General features: G+C 39.5%; 1 protein-coding gene across 4 annotated transcripts in view; it reads right to left on the bottom strand.

Annotated features, from left to right (window-relative positions):
* The window catches only part of GYS2 (glycogen synthase 2), a 54,545-nt gene that overhangs the window by 23,079 nt on the left and 15,952 nt on the right, over window positions 1–15,514 (bottom strand). For all 4 annotated transcript variants that reach the window (XM_068655820.1, XM_068655802.1, XM_068655810.1 and 1 more), the window contains one exon: window positions 4,241–4,385. In XM_068655820.1, coding sequence (XP_068511921.1) covers window positions 4,241–4,385 — 145 coding nt within the window. The remainder of the gene's footprint in view (window positions 1–4,240; window positions 4,386–15,514) is intronic.

Below are 15,514 nucleotides of genomic sequence, written 5' to 3'. Positions count from 1 at the left end.
CTCTAGTCCTATCACTAGCTATATGTGAGAAGAGGCCGACCCCCAGCTCCCCACAACTTCCTTTCAGGTAGTTTCAGAGAGCAATAAGGTCTCCCCTGAGCCTCCTCTTCTCCAGACTAAACAACCCCAGTTCCCTCCTCACAGGACTTGTGCTCCAGGCCCTTCACCAGCTTCATAGCCCTTCTCTGGACACGCTCTAGGGCCTTGATGTTTTTTCTTTACTGAGGGGCCCAAAACTGAACATAGTACTCAAGGTGCAGCCTCACCAGAGCATAGCAGAGGGGGACGATCACCTCCCTGGTTCTGCTGGCTACACTATTCCTGACAAGCCAGGATGCCATTGGCCTTCTTGGCCAGCTGGGCACGCTGCCGGCTCATGTTCAACTGGCTATCAAACAATAACCCCAGGTCCCTTTTCTTATCACGGTCATTTAAAATAAGTTCAATCAGTTCTCCATATTCTGTCCAATATACTTGCCTGACCTTTTTCAGGCAAATGTCATGGCCATTTTTAATGACTTCCTTGAAATTTAGTCTACTTTACCAGTATTTGTATTTCCCGTCCAAGTAAATGATCTCTGATAACTCTTTACCTTATGAAGTGTTCTGGGACTCTTTATGTTAAATGGCAGTAGATAAAAATACAACCTTTATTAGTAACCATGGAACACCAAAAATTTTGATGGATTTCTCTTGAAATAGCATATTTCAAACTGAAGACCAGCATTTACCAGAAATTTTTGCTTGTTAAGCTCCAGAGATTTGATTCTCCGTGACAAGAAAGGAGAGTTTTGGTGACACTAACAAGAAATCTTGAGTCCTTCTTGCTTTCTGCTGCCCATAACCAGAGAACTACAGTGGAGCTACTCTGACCAAAGTCCTGTGTGGGCTGATACAAGTATTTCATTAAAAGAGCTGAAACACCCTCCATTTCTCCTTGTGTTTGCCAACAGTGTATCTTCTCCTTCCTCTGAACTACTTACTCAGCATGGGAGAACTGGCTCATGCAGGACTTAGCTTTGACACTGTAACTACTTTCAAGCTCTTCCCAACAAAATAAGAATCCTTGATGGGGGTATTGCTGGCCAGTTTCCGTCCACTGTCTGGTATTTATTATATTATTATCAGTGCATTTTGGACATTCTCACCCAGCAGCAGCAGGCTGTGTATCACCCACTCAAATGTTCTTTGATTCAAATGCAGCTCCATTTACCCTTTCATCAGTAACGGGGCTTGATCTGTCTCTTAAGCCTTTGCAGTACAAAATAAGCATGGTTTTTCAAAGCATCCATTTCACTATTTCTGCTCAACATACAATAACATTTTGAATATGTGTGAAGAAATGTACCCTTGCCTTTGTGGAAAAAGTGATGAAAGAGGGCTTTGTTCCTGTTTTAAATGTGGGGTTCTTTTGTTTTCTTTAATGTATTAATGATATTTTTGTTTTAAAATCATCCCAAGTAGGTGAAATCAGAATGATTCATCTTCTATATTCACAGGAAATAAACTGGCATTGATTTAAGTAATAACAGTACAGTATGATGTTTTCGTTTGATAAATTGCAGTTTCAGGGTTGACTCACTTTTTCAGCATTTACACCTGTGGCTTTGATCAAATATATGCAGATTCAAAGTCTAGATTTAGATCTTAACTGATACCTAAATATGTTGGAATTTTGATTCAAAGTCTTCTCTACTGGTAACAAAAAATATGTTTCATAACTGAATGTAAATATTAGAAATCCCACAATATCAGTTTTCAAATCATGGCAATATAACTTATGATCACTGACAGAATCTTGCATGATCAAAAAAAATAGGTTTAACATCAGACACTCCAGCTTTTGACAAACAAATTGATAAATTACTGATCAAATTTAGTACTCCTAAAACTGAAGCACTATGGCAGCATGTGAAATATGTCTGATGTAAGCAGTCATTCTGCCAGGTTTAGACTACACACTTTATCTTATTATGCACACTCTATACACATGGCAAAGTGCCCTTTGTCCTGATGCAAAAGCCCTCTATAGTTTTAAAGAGGCTTTTCTATGTGATGACATTTGTAATGTAAATTATAATCCAAGTTTAATATGAATGAGAAATATCAGAGACCGCTGTACTTATCACATTTCCTCAACTGGTTTTAGTTAACAACTTTGTTGTGAAGCTTACCTCTCAATGAATTCAAGTGCAAACAAAAGATAACAATTTTGTGCCAATTCTGCACTCCCCTTTTAAAAGCTTGTTTTCTAAAGTGATCATGAAGTTGATTTTAAAAATTCTTTCACTATTCATGTTCCTTTGCAGAACTCAAGCTTAATGATTTACTGAGAGTTTGCTGACATTTCTGAACAGCCAACATCTATGTTGATTTCACAACTATAGAAAGAATAAATAGTGTGAGAATAGACCCCCTATACAGTTTATTTGTGGTCTAAGATTTAAAGTAACAATGAAGTAGTTATTCCCATCAGAACATATTTTCCACTTATAATTGTCCCCTAGGATTTGTGGTACCAATTCCTATGGAATTTCTTGGTAGCTCTATCAACATGAAGTATGGTATTTGTCAACATTTTTTAACCCAAGCATTAAATATATTTACTTGCTTTCTTCAAAGTTTCAAAAATACACAAAAAGCTCAGGCCTGTAAATCTCTGGGCATGGAATTCCCTTCAGCTTCACCTGAAGTTCTATCTGCAATATGCAGATTTCCTCTCCCAAATTAAACTGGATTCAGACTGATTTCAATCTCCTAAAATACCTAAACATAAACTATGATTTTTAATTAAAGCTATTGTGTGGAGAAGCCTCATGCCAATATAAAACAGCTTCTAAAGTCTGATTTTCAGAGGTTGAGTTCTCTGCCCTTGACAAGAAACAAGTCCTTTCAGAAAGATCCCCGGTTAGGTGACCAGACACAAATTACTTTTAGGATGTGGCTGTCATGCTTAAAAAGGAAATTTCTTCTAATTTCATCATGCTATTGTCAGTTGGTCAGTAATGAGACAGAGGATCCAATGGATAACCTCACCTTTATACTAATGCATAAACTGTGATGTGGCTTCAAGCATTGAAGGTAATAGGGATAGCAGTCTCAGAGCTATAATTAGCACTGCAATTCACCTAAAATAAATCTATAAAGAATAAGCAAACCAAAATTAAACCAAAAGTTCTTTGAGCATTGCTATACTTAAAATAATCAACTAAGATATAAGCACACCTACTAAATAGTCTCAAAACTGTTTTGCAGTTTTTCCCCTATGATGCATTCTTGTGAATGGATTATTGTGGCTTATCTTTCTAGAGCACTGTGCTGTTTTAAACGGTATTTCAATGACACACCAAGCTCGGATTATTACCTTCCTCAAACTCCATGCATGGAATACAGTAAGGTTTGAAGATAAATTCCATATTTTATAAGACAAGTGCAAAGGGAAAAATTGGACAAAGTTTTGGGCATGCATATCAACTATTTTTTTAAACTGTACTGATTGGTCTAGTGGAAAATCATGGTTCATGATTTGTCCAAAATCATTGGCCATGATTATCATGGTTAGGTTCTAAAATCATGATGGTTATAACCACACTGCTGTTTCTAGCTGTGAGAAATATAGGCAAATGAACTGCATTCATTTGTGATTTATTTTTTTTGTCTTTCTCATCATTTGCAATATTAACTAGAGAAAAACAGGGTTAACACTGGAAAGTACAACACATCTAACACTGGTTCACACATGAAAACTTTTGCTATAGTTTCAAAAGAGCATATTGCTTCGTACTAGCAAAGCAACCAATCTCACACTGTGTAAAAGCTGGTGAAATGTATTACAAATATTCCACCTTCTGCTTTCATCAGTTGACCTCTGGTCAACTGGAAGATTGTGATAATATATGTCTACCTCAGTAGACAATACTCCTGAAGCTTAGCTATCCCTGCGAAGAAAACATATTATCCACAGAGGTAAACTAATGCTCTCCCAAAACAGTACAGAATGTAGCTATTGAATGGTGCTGAACTCAATTTCTTCCACATTACGTATGCTACTAGAATGTGTTTCAAGTGATATCGTCTGCACATTTCTTTTGTAAACTAGTTATTCTCTGTAGTGTAGTCACATGTATGGACACGAAGTGCCTTGCACTTCATGTTTATATGCCTGTCTGTTATTTTAATTCAGTGTGAGAAAATGTAGATACTGAGAGGAAATATAAGAAGAAAACAATTCAGGTCTTACCAGGATTTCTTTTAAGCATGTGTTCTGCTTCTATAGCCGTTATCTGTGAGACTGTGGTGAACACATGGGCACAATGTACAGATGCCCGTTCCATACAATACCGATGGTAAATCTGTCTTTCTCCTGCTTCTTTGTCAATGTCAAACTGTTAAATAACAATATAAACAAACAAGACACTTAAGTGATGTGCCCATCAGACTTAGCACCATAAAGAAAGTTTCTCAAGTTAAGCTTGATTTCCCCAGGGAATTACTTGTGAATGTGGTCTCTCTGCCTCTTTTTTTAGCCATTTAATCAACTTCAAAGAGACTGATGGCAAAAGACAAGTCCTGGTTCCTGCATGTTTATGAAAAAAAATGGCAGCTGAGCAGTGGAAGGAGGCACAGGTTAATGATCCGATGATACATAAGGATCTGTGCTGTCTGGCCTGCTGACTGGCCACATTATTTTGCCTCTTTCCTGGACTTGTTGGAAAAATTGGTAGAGCAGGGAAGTTGCTGGTAACTGAAGGTATAGGGGGGAGAGAAGAGAAATGGAATGGGGACAAAAAGAGATCTGGTGGCTGGGTAGTCTGCTGGGAATCATAGGTAGGCAAGAGAGAAATGGAGTTATTAAAGTTATGGAGAGGTGGAATATTACAACTCAGCCACAAATTCCAATGGAACAAAGAAAATAGAAAATGAGATATTTTCTGATACTCAGAGCTGTTCTTCCTCTAAGTCCACCACTACTATTTGCTGCTCTTTTTAGTTCAGTTTTAACTCAGTTAATTTCTAGAGGCAGATGTAAGTTAAACCCCTAGATAAGCCACCCCAAATTATTTTGAAGTCACTTCTAAATTTTGCAGCTGTCTCTTTATTGAGATAAATGAAAACTAAACAAAACAGACAAAGAAAGCTCAGGTTTGGAATCATTAAGTTTTAACTGCAAAGGCAGGTGCAAAGGATTCACCTTCTCTCAGTATCTATTAATTACTGCTCCACACTGAAATTCTCCACTATGGCTGCATTTACCAAGCAGATTCCTTGCCACATGTCCCTATTACTGTCACAATGCTCCTGTGCATTGACAGTACCTGGTGTTGTTCTAGCTAGAGGTGACTGCATTTTACTGATGGATGCTGAGATCTTTGTGAATAACTGCGTATTAGATTTTTACATTCACAAAAGTATTCCAGGAATAGGAGTAAGGACATTAAAAGAAAGCAGGCTTTTCTGTCCCTCTGATATAGAGTTTCTGGCTCACAAATAAATTAGTGAAACAGAAACTGGCAAGAGCTGTGTAGTGAAAACCTTATCACAATGGGAAGAAAATCCACAATACTTATTTAACCCATGCTAAAAAGTTCAAATGTTTATCACTGGTGTCCACTGCAAAGTCACTACAAAGTAGTCTAAAAAAGAATAATGCTAATGAGGTGCCAATGATTACAATTAAATGGCAATCCGCTTAGTCTTACATGATGTTTCACTTCTGGGAACATCAAAGTTACCCTCGCCAAGGTCAACAGCACGGGCACCATGTAGACTGCGTGAGCTACACAGAATGTGACTGACTCTCAATGAGCTCTGTCATTATCACTGCTAATGCTAGATGCACAGTCTGATTCTGATTGCATTTGACCCCATAACTTCAGTGACTGTAATAGATTTAACCATTATTATAGGCTGAGCAGAAAATACTATCTATAGTTATGACTTTCTGACCTTTGTTAGCTGCTTTCCATACTTCAGAACTTGGCCAGACATAAAGCTATTTAGACTGTGACTTTCCATGCTGAGTACATGCTTAAGAACTTATCTTAAAGGTAGAGAAAAGGAAAAGAAAATAAAGCTGAATTAAACTACTGAGAGTGACACAGAGCTCCAGTATGATGCTTGGCTTATTCTAACACCAATCTTTTACATTCAGTCCCTAACTGTGTTCTTCCTTTTCTGAGAGACTACCTTGATATTTTTGAGTCTGATCTGCTGAAATGCTGAGCATTTGCATCTGTATTGGAATTCCATGGGACCTTGTGCTCTGAGGTTAATAAAAGCTTTTTAAAAAAAATAAAAATAAAACTTTCCTAAAATAATATCAATAATGTAACTATCCCCTTAATATGTGTGTGGTAAACAAATTAATTAATGTTTCTGGAGCATTTAGATACTACTGATGACTCTGCAAAACAGCTCTTAAAAATACCACAGATTTGCCCTCTTCAGAGAAGAAATCTTAATTACATGTAGTAAGAAAGATAGCAGACTGTACAAAAAAATAAATAAATAAATTGGATTGTTCAACTATTGTGTATAAAAGATGGAAAGTGGGGCAATTCTTTAGCACGTTGGGTAAACACATAAAGGGGATGAAATATAATTGCATAGTCAAAACTATGCAAAACTTTTATCAAGTATGCTTGGCTTCATATTTAAAATGTTTTTTAAACTGCTAACAAAACAAACAAACAAACAAACAAACAAAAACAACCAACCAACCAACCAAACCTGGCTAAACTCTAAAAGTTTGTTGTTCTCGTCTCCTTCCTCACCAAGAATGTATTCTTTACAAAATGTAATTCAAACTACATTTGGGACATGTTCACTAACTGTAAATATGTAGTCCCTCCAACTCTATTGGGAGAATGGTTCTGAAAGGGATTTTTACAAACACTATGGCTTATTTCTTGCTAGCTTTTGTTTCTTTTGTTGCATGGAAACACTTAACATATTTAACACATAAACACACTGACATCTCTCCACATGAAAAAATATTCATTTTTTAATCTTCCGAAAATGAGAAATATTTTATTTTGCACATTCTTACGTGACTTTTGTCGTGCATTTTCAAAGGATGTGCATTTCCATTAGCAAGAATTTGCTCTTTGTTAGCAGGTATAAACTGAGGTCATAGAGTCCTCACATTTCATCTGTTCTTATTTTCCAGAAGTTTCCTCCATTGAACCATATTGCCAGATCCTCACCTTTAACCTAATCTGTAGTGTGAAATATGAAATCTCATTGTGTACTTCTGAGCAGGCTAGACTAGTGAGTTCAGAAAATACGTCTTAAACAAGTTGAAGGACAGGTTAAATGGAACTTAACAGATGGGACAGTGCAGGAGACAAATTTAGTCCAAACAGTGGAGTACTGTGCAAAGACAGCTCGAGAACTAGAGGTAACAGCTCTGTATTGAGCTAGTGTGCCAAAATGAAGCAGAACAACAGCACAGCAAGACTGATTTTCAGCTCCAGGCCAGCGTTTTTGCTCAGCAACCTCTCAGCAGTCTGGATGCACTGCTTGTCAGACCCAGCTCAGGTATCTGTGAACTATGTTCCATAATGTTCACTTTCAGCAAGGCCAAAGCAAAATATCTGTGAAGTGCGTCATGCTCACTTATGTTTGTTTGCTGTTATCAGCAAATTGGAATACTAGCAAAGCCACAGATGAAAGCTACATCCAGAGAAAAACAGATCTGAGCCAGCTTCACTGTTTTTTTCACTCAGTGGCTTTTAAGGACTAACACCTTTACTGTAAATACTCCATTGCCCTCAGTGAGGATATCCTCCTACTATGACTGTTGAAAACCAAGCAAATTATTAGAATTCACATGATAGCAAGGATTAGATGAGAAAACATTTCCCTTATAAAGCCACTCTAACTCCAAAGCAAAACAGGAAGATGTTCCACGGGCATAATGTTTTTGACTGAAACTTGCATTTGTTTAAATGTAGTTCTGAGGAGTAATTCCAACCCATTTAAATCCTTTCTAGAATCCAGGTGATGAGCATAACATTCATTCACGTCTTAAAATTTAGCATGTTAGGGAGCACAATAGGTAATAACTGAACCTGCCAGCATGACATTCCGGTTCAGAGAGCTAAGACAATCTTTGAATGTAAAAAGAAGAGAATATCAAGTGGTTATGGAACACGGTATTATGTTTCTTTTGGAAAAAAAGAGCAGTTACAGAAGTAATAAATTCAAATTAGACATTCATTGAACTGAGAATGACAATTTGCAAAAGATTTAGAAATGCACAAGAAGAATGATTTGACAGTGGAAAAGAAGGAAAAACTTTGCATAAATAATGTGGATTCCCCTCATCACTTCAGCCTTACCTCAGGAGTGGATAACATTTTTGTATGCAGTTTGTATCTCAAATGAAAACTATAGGTTTGATATATGAATTGGTAGCTGAGGAATTTTTAGGCAGAGAATAAAATTGTTTTTTTCTGGTTTCTAAAGTTGGTGGCATACTCAAGTTCACAAGGTGATTCTGCAGTGCAATCAAGAACTTTCAGAGAGATCAGTGTGGAGTTCAAATTCCTTATTTATGGACAGTTGGAATTGAAAAATCTTCAATTCTAACATAATCACATCAGCTGCCATTGTCCAAAGTGTGTAAGAATTACTTTTTTTTTTTTTTTAAATCCAGCTTACATCAGATATAACTCTCATTGATTGTTATCTTGTACAAATAGAACTTTCATTCTGGTATAGCTCAGCCATGCCAAATAAGTCTGAAACTTACACTTTCTGGCTTAAGTCAGATTTCCATTAGCTGCTCTACTACCAAAGTGGGTCAGCTTTGCTTAACAGTGAGCTCAGTGACAGCTACAACAGTTCTGTGCTAAGATGAACAAGAGCTTGTGCTCATATGTTGTCAGCATAGAAGCTTTCCAATGCTCATTTCCATTGGGATTTTTACTACCGTTCCTTTTAGACATCTTGGGACAGAATTCTCCACTACTTTGCAAACTAGATTCAATCACATTGCTAGGTCTGAACAGAAGTGTTACATATTGGCAGGGCACTGTTATATAAGGAAAAAAGCTATAAGGAATGAAACTATTTTTTTTTTCCTTAGAGCACTTTTCCTGTTAGAACTCAGGGTGATTTTTTAGTAAGAAGCAGCAGAGGCTGAAGTCCACAAACCTCTCAGCTATGCCAGGCCAGTCGTTCACAAAACCATTTTAGTTGCCTCTCAGATGAAACTCCAGGTTAGAACATTTGCCCAAAAGATTGTTCCTAATTCACCTAGGAACTAGCCTGGACCATCATTGTCTCTCAGTCAATTTATAAAAGGTGTTGGTCCATTTAAAGAGGAGAGGAGAGAGAAGAGAGGGGAAAGGAGAGAGGTGAGAAGAGATCCCTTAGTGTGGAAAGCAATAAAAGATTGACATGCTTGATCTTCAGCTGAGAAGTCAGTTACTCCTGAAGAGAAAAAAGGCTTTATAGGCTCAGAAGTTTATCACAAAACTTTTATCCTAGCAACAAACAAATCTTTACTTTCACTAGTGTAAAAGCTACACTTGACATGGGACAAAGGGAAAAAATTCCATGCATTCCTGGTTGGACTACTTAGATCTGCAAAACTTTTCAAGCTAGCTAAATCTATGATACTATCTCACAGAATCACAGAATCACAGAATTTCTAGGTTGGAAGAGACCTCATTCAGAATGAGGCTCATAATATGCTCTGCTGTTGAAATTAGGAAGTGTTGACTTTGGAAGAGTTCAAGGCAGTAACCTGCAGGTGGAGTTAGCAGTCCCTGACCCATCTGTTTATCCAGGGTTCTTCAGATGCTTAAAGGTAAATAGAAATATCACACACTACCAGTTACCATGCAAGTCAGCTTCTGTTTTGTTCTTTCTGCTTTCCCTCCCTCCCTTCCTTCAGAATCACAGTGACTTAAATGTGAGTCAAGGAACTAAAACATACACTGATTAGCTGATATAGGTAGGGTTAATGCCTCAGGGGTCCCTGGCTCAGACAAACTGTTTCTTGTTAAATGCTGCTGAAGACACAACAGTGTTCCTTCTAGTATACACTATGCTCCTGTGCCCACAGTTGAGGGTTTAACACCCAATTTTCCACTGGAGCAGGATCAGCTGAATTTCTCCCAGTCTAGACGAACTAAGTCTGTAAGAATAGAAAAACTGTACACTGTCATACAGTGATGCTGTATGAGAACCAGGATCCTGTCTCTGACTGAGGTAAATAGCAGATGGCTCAGGAAGTCAGAAGTCAGACATTATGGTCTTACTTCTATAGTGCACTCTCCTAGCTTCCAGCAACCTGCAGTTCTAATTTACTAGGTTGAATACATTTTCAGCTCCTTCTTTGTTCCAGCCATTTTGCGGTACACTTCTGAGATATGTGACAGCCATGAGGCTGAACAGCTTTCTCTCTCCTTAGACCCAGTCAGGTCCAGTTGCTATCCATAACATCAATTCATAACATCAGTGCAAACAGTATTTGAACCAATTGGTAAACTCACTCAAGTTCCCAAAACCTGAAAATGGCTTAGTACAGCTCAGACTGACAACACAACCCCTTAACCACACAGTTTTGGTGGCCCTATGACACCTAAGGCCCCTTTGTGATTTCAGGAGTCTCTAAAGAATCATGCATCACAGCATGGCAACCCTTCACTAATTGATGCTTAATTTTTCACCAAAAGACCAGTAAGAATGAAGGCCAAGTTTTTATGGATCTAGTGTTTGTAAGGGCTATCAGAAGATCACATGGAGCCTTCCCTTCAACTTTTATCATCTGGCAGGGGCTGGTGATTTGAATTGTTTGTTCATAGGAATGCTAGAGAAAATGTCAGCCAGCCCGCATTGTACAGCCCTTTGAATGATCGTTGATACCGATGTTTACTCCAAGCAGGCTGGGTCTTGGGCCCAAGTATTCTCTGGTCTAAAGCTACTGACCTTGCTGGCTTACTTCAGAGAATACAATTGTGCCTTCTATACTTGTGCTAATTGGCACATACTGAGCTTAGAAAGGTGAATCAAAGAGGTATTTTTTCCACTGTAGAATCTGGAGAAGGAAAATAATTATCAGTAGTCCTCCACATTTTTAAAAGAGATTTTTCAACTCAGCTTGTATCTTCTCACAGTGCCTGTTTACAGGGGTGTAATATCACTGAAGTGAAAGAGTGCTGAATGCATATGTGTGCACATGTGTTTGCATGCATGTGCACAAAGACAGCAAGGCTGGTGGACAGTGGAGGAAACGCAGGGAGTGAGCTGGTGTCAGGGCTAGCAGGAGATACTATAGTGACGAAGAACAGGCTGATCACACACATCTAGGGCACTGTAAAAGTAGCAAGGGAGGGAGAGGGAGAGTGAAGATTTTGAAGTTGCTGGGAAGTATCTTTACTCATGCATCTAACCACCACGGTATCATGAAAAATCTCCACTGTTAAATTCTTCTTGAACATTGCAGCAGAGCAGCCTCACCGACCAAAGTACAGCTCTCTCTAGCATGCATTCAAACCCAGCTTTTCTGTTGAGGACTAGAAAAGGGAACATGAGGTTTCCTCTTTTCTTTGCAGGGGCTATTTATGCTCAATACTCTCCAAGCACAGCTAGGCCATACCTTTTCCTTCGGTGCTGCAATGACTTCTCTGTGATATGTGGCACAGCACATACCACAGTTGTTTCTTTCCCACCTCTCTCAGCTGCTGTGCTTAAAGCTGGTGGAAAATATATTCTAAACATGAAAAGCTGAACAAAAGTGAGAACTTAAAGTTTATCCTTATGCCTTAAAGAAAATTATGCAATGGCACCAAAACAGAAAAAAAAAAAAAAAAAAAAAAAGCTATTATAATTCTTGGGTAAGTTCCCATGAGCTAAAAGCATATTGTCTCATCCAAAGGTTAAAAATTAGGAAGCCCTGGAGAATCTTCATCACTGGACAAATCACTTGTTTTACCTTAATAGTTCACTACTAGAAGACAGCAGCAAGAACAGCCTCTGAAGAATTGCCTATCTGTACCATTTAATTGCTGCACTCTAGATCAACCTCTAATGTTTCTCAACCAGCTTTTGGGCCAGGTTGACCTTTTTACAGACAAAGGAACCCTCATTAAGATATCTGATCTCTTACTACATGTTAACTTTGTCAGGAAGAGCTTTAGCACCTTTTAAGTGTGTGAAACAGTAGTGTAACAGCTTGGCATCATTTCTTGTATTAATAATATATTTAAATGTCAATCTCTACATAGAGAGCATAACATTATCACATAGCTGATAGTTACCAGTGAGATTTGTGAAGATTTGCAGCAGAATGCACAGTAATTTACCACATAAAGTCAATCATGTCATGTGTGAACAGTAAAAAAAAAAAAAAAATCCTAATACTGGGACTGGTATATAAATATACTAAAATCTGTACATCTGCTCAGATGCAAGTTCATGACTTTCTTTCAAGTACTCAGACAAGGTTAAGGCCCCCAGAGTCATCATGAAGAAAAAAAAGTTGCTTTTTTGAAAAGCAGACTATTTTGTGAGGCTTCTTGTAGATCACCAGATAGAACAGAATACAAAACAAAGCATATACTTTTTTAGAACATCCTCTACAAAAGGAAGAGAATTTTCTGACACAGTATGTTTAGCTTCAGTTCGTTAAACTATTAGCATTCTTTTTTTTATTATTATTCTAATTTTCATTTTAAATACCTTTTTTTTTTTTTTTTTAAACTGTGACTTCCTCACTAACAAATTGCATTTAAGAATACAAGGGTGAATTAATAACGTTTCTGCAAAACAGTCCCCAATTTCTCAAGTGCTAAACCTGAAACTACATGATCTTAGTTATTTCAATCTTGCTGTCCAGAGAAAAGTAATGTAATGAGACTGAAAGCTAGATTTTGCATGTATACATGAAGTGGGAATACAAGGGAGTAGGAACATCTAGACTCCTGAAATCTGCATATGACAGCATGACTGGGTTATTCATGCTGCCTCATTAACGCACCTAGCAATAATATCTAATTTATGGGACTAGTTTTCTTACGTGATAGAAGGAGACAGATGGTAATAAGAGGATATTTGCCTTGCACTGACCGGGCAGAGAGAATTCCCCTAACATATTACCATGCTGCACCCCTGCATGCATATCTGTAAATGAGTAGAGACAGTTTCACTCCTCGTGTGATTTAGTAGTTGCCTTTAGGAAGGTGGGAAGACAAGTAAGGTGAGTGCCTGCTTCCTTGCAGTACAAGGGAATGGCAGCATACTCTGCGCTCCTGAATAAGGACAGTAGCACACCACTGTTTGGGCTTTGTCTTTGGGAGACACTGAAGCTTGACACACTGTGGAATGAACATTAAATACGTTACCAATAAATTTATAAATTCATTTTCTTCACTGATTCTAGCCAAAGAAATGCATTGACAGTAAATAAGGCAGTTGATGTAGCCTTTTAACTACTGCTACCCTCAATTCACAGTAGAATGAAAAAAAGCTCTTATACTCAATTTGTCTGTAACCACATCAAAAATCTCAGATCATTTGGAAAGAATACAGGGATGCTGTTCGTGTTTGTAGGAAGAAAATTCGTGTGGCTAAAGCACACCTAGAGTTGAAGCTGGCTGTGTCTGTGAGAGAAAATAAAAACGTGTTTTTTTAGATATGTGAATGGAAAAAGGAGAACTAAAGAATACATAGGGCCACTCCTTGATAGGGAAGGTCTCCTCACAGACAATGACATAGGCAAAGCAGAGACGCTTAACGCCTTCTTTGCCTCTGTCTTCAATGATGGGCTTCGGGACCCAGGGTGCCCTGAGCTGGAGGACCGGGACGGTGGGGATGACAAACTCCCAACCGACCCTGAACGTGTGCGGGATTTGCTACTCCACCTGGATCCCTACAAGTCCATGGGTCCGGATGGGATTCATCCCCGGGTGCTGAAAGAGCTGGCGGACGTCATCACGGAACCTCTCTCAATTATTTTTCAACTATCCTGGGAGTCTGGAGAGGTCCCGGTAGACTGGAAGCTGGCAAATGTTGTGCCGATTTTCAAGAAGGGTCAGAAAGAAGACCCTAGCAATTACAGGCCTGTCAGTCTCACGTCAGTGCCTGGTAAAATCATGGAGAAGATGGTTCTCGAACTTATTGAGGCGCACCTGGGGGAAAAAGCAGTCATTGGTCCCAGCCAGCATGGGTTTGTGAAGGGTAGGTCCTGCCTAACTAACCTGATTTCCTTTTATGATAAGATCACCCGTATGGTGGACCAAGGGAAACCAGCTGATGTGATTTTTTTGGACTTCAGCAAGGCTTTTGACATGGTTTCCCATAGGATCCTACTGGACAAAATGTCCACCATACAGCTAAATAAAAACATCATACGATGGGTGACAAATTGGCTAACGGGCAGGGCCCAAAGGGTTATGGTGAATGGGGCTGCATCAGGCTGCCGGGCGGTCACCAGTGGGGTCCCTCAAGGCTCCATTTTAGGGCCGGTACTTTTCAATATTTTTATAAACGATCTGGATGTAGGAATAGAAGGTATTTTAAGCAAGTTTGCTGATGACACCAAACTTGGAGGAGTTGTGGACTCGGATGATGGTGGAAAGGCCTTGCAGAGGGATCTGGATAGGTTGGAGAGCTGGGCGATCACCAACCGCATGAAGTTCAATAAGAGCAAGTGCCGGGTCCTGCACCTGGGACGGGGAAACCCTGGCTGCACGTACAGACTGGGCGATGAGATGCTGGAGAGCAGCCTAGAAGAGAGGGATCTGGGGGTCGTGGTAGACAGCAAGTTGAATATGAGCCAGCAGTGTGCCCTGGCAGCCAGGACGGCCAACCGTGTCCTGGGGTGCATCAAGCACGGCATCGCTAGTAGGTCAAGGGAGGTGATTGTCCCGCTCTACTCTGCGCTGGTGAGGCCTCACCTCGAGTACTGTGTGCAGTTCTGGGCACCACAGTATAAAAAGGACATGAAACTGTTGGAGAGTGTCCAGAGGAGGGCTACGAAGATGGTGAAAGGCCTGGAGGGGAAGACGTACGAGGAACGGCTGAGGGCACCGGGCCTGTTCAGCCTGGAGAAGAGGAGGCTGAGGGGAGACCTCATCGCAGTCTACAACTTCCTCGTAAGGGGGTGTCGAGAGGCAGGAGACCTTTTCTCCATTAACACCAGCGACAGGACCCGCGGGAACGGGGTTAAGCTGAGGCAGGGGAAGTTTAGGCTTGACATCAGGAGGGGGTTCTTCACAGAGAGAGTGGTTGCACACTGGAACAGGCTCCCCAGGGAAGTGGTTACTGCACCGAGCCTGTCTGAGTTTAAGAAGAGATTGGACTGTGCACTTAGTCACATGGTCTGCACTTTTGGGTAGACCTGTGCGGTGTCAAGAGTTGGACTTGATGATCCTTAAGGGTCCCTTCCAACTCAGGATATTCTATGATTCTATGATTCTATGTAATGTAACTCTTCTGAAGGCAGTACTAAAGACATCTAAGTCCTTGAAATGTTTGTTTATGTTATGCTTTTAGTGGAAAG

The sequence above is a fragment of the Anas acuta genome, chromosome 1 (assembly GCF_963932015.1).
Source record: "Anas acuta chromosome 1, bAnaAcu1.1, whole genome shotgun sequence".
NCBI classification, from domain to species: Eukaryota; Metazoa; Chordata; class Aves; order Anseriformes; family Anatidae; genus Anas; species Anas acuta.
This window is presented reverse-complemented; position numbering and strand designations above follow the sequence as displayed.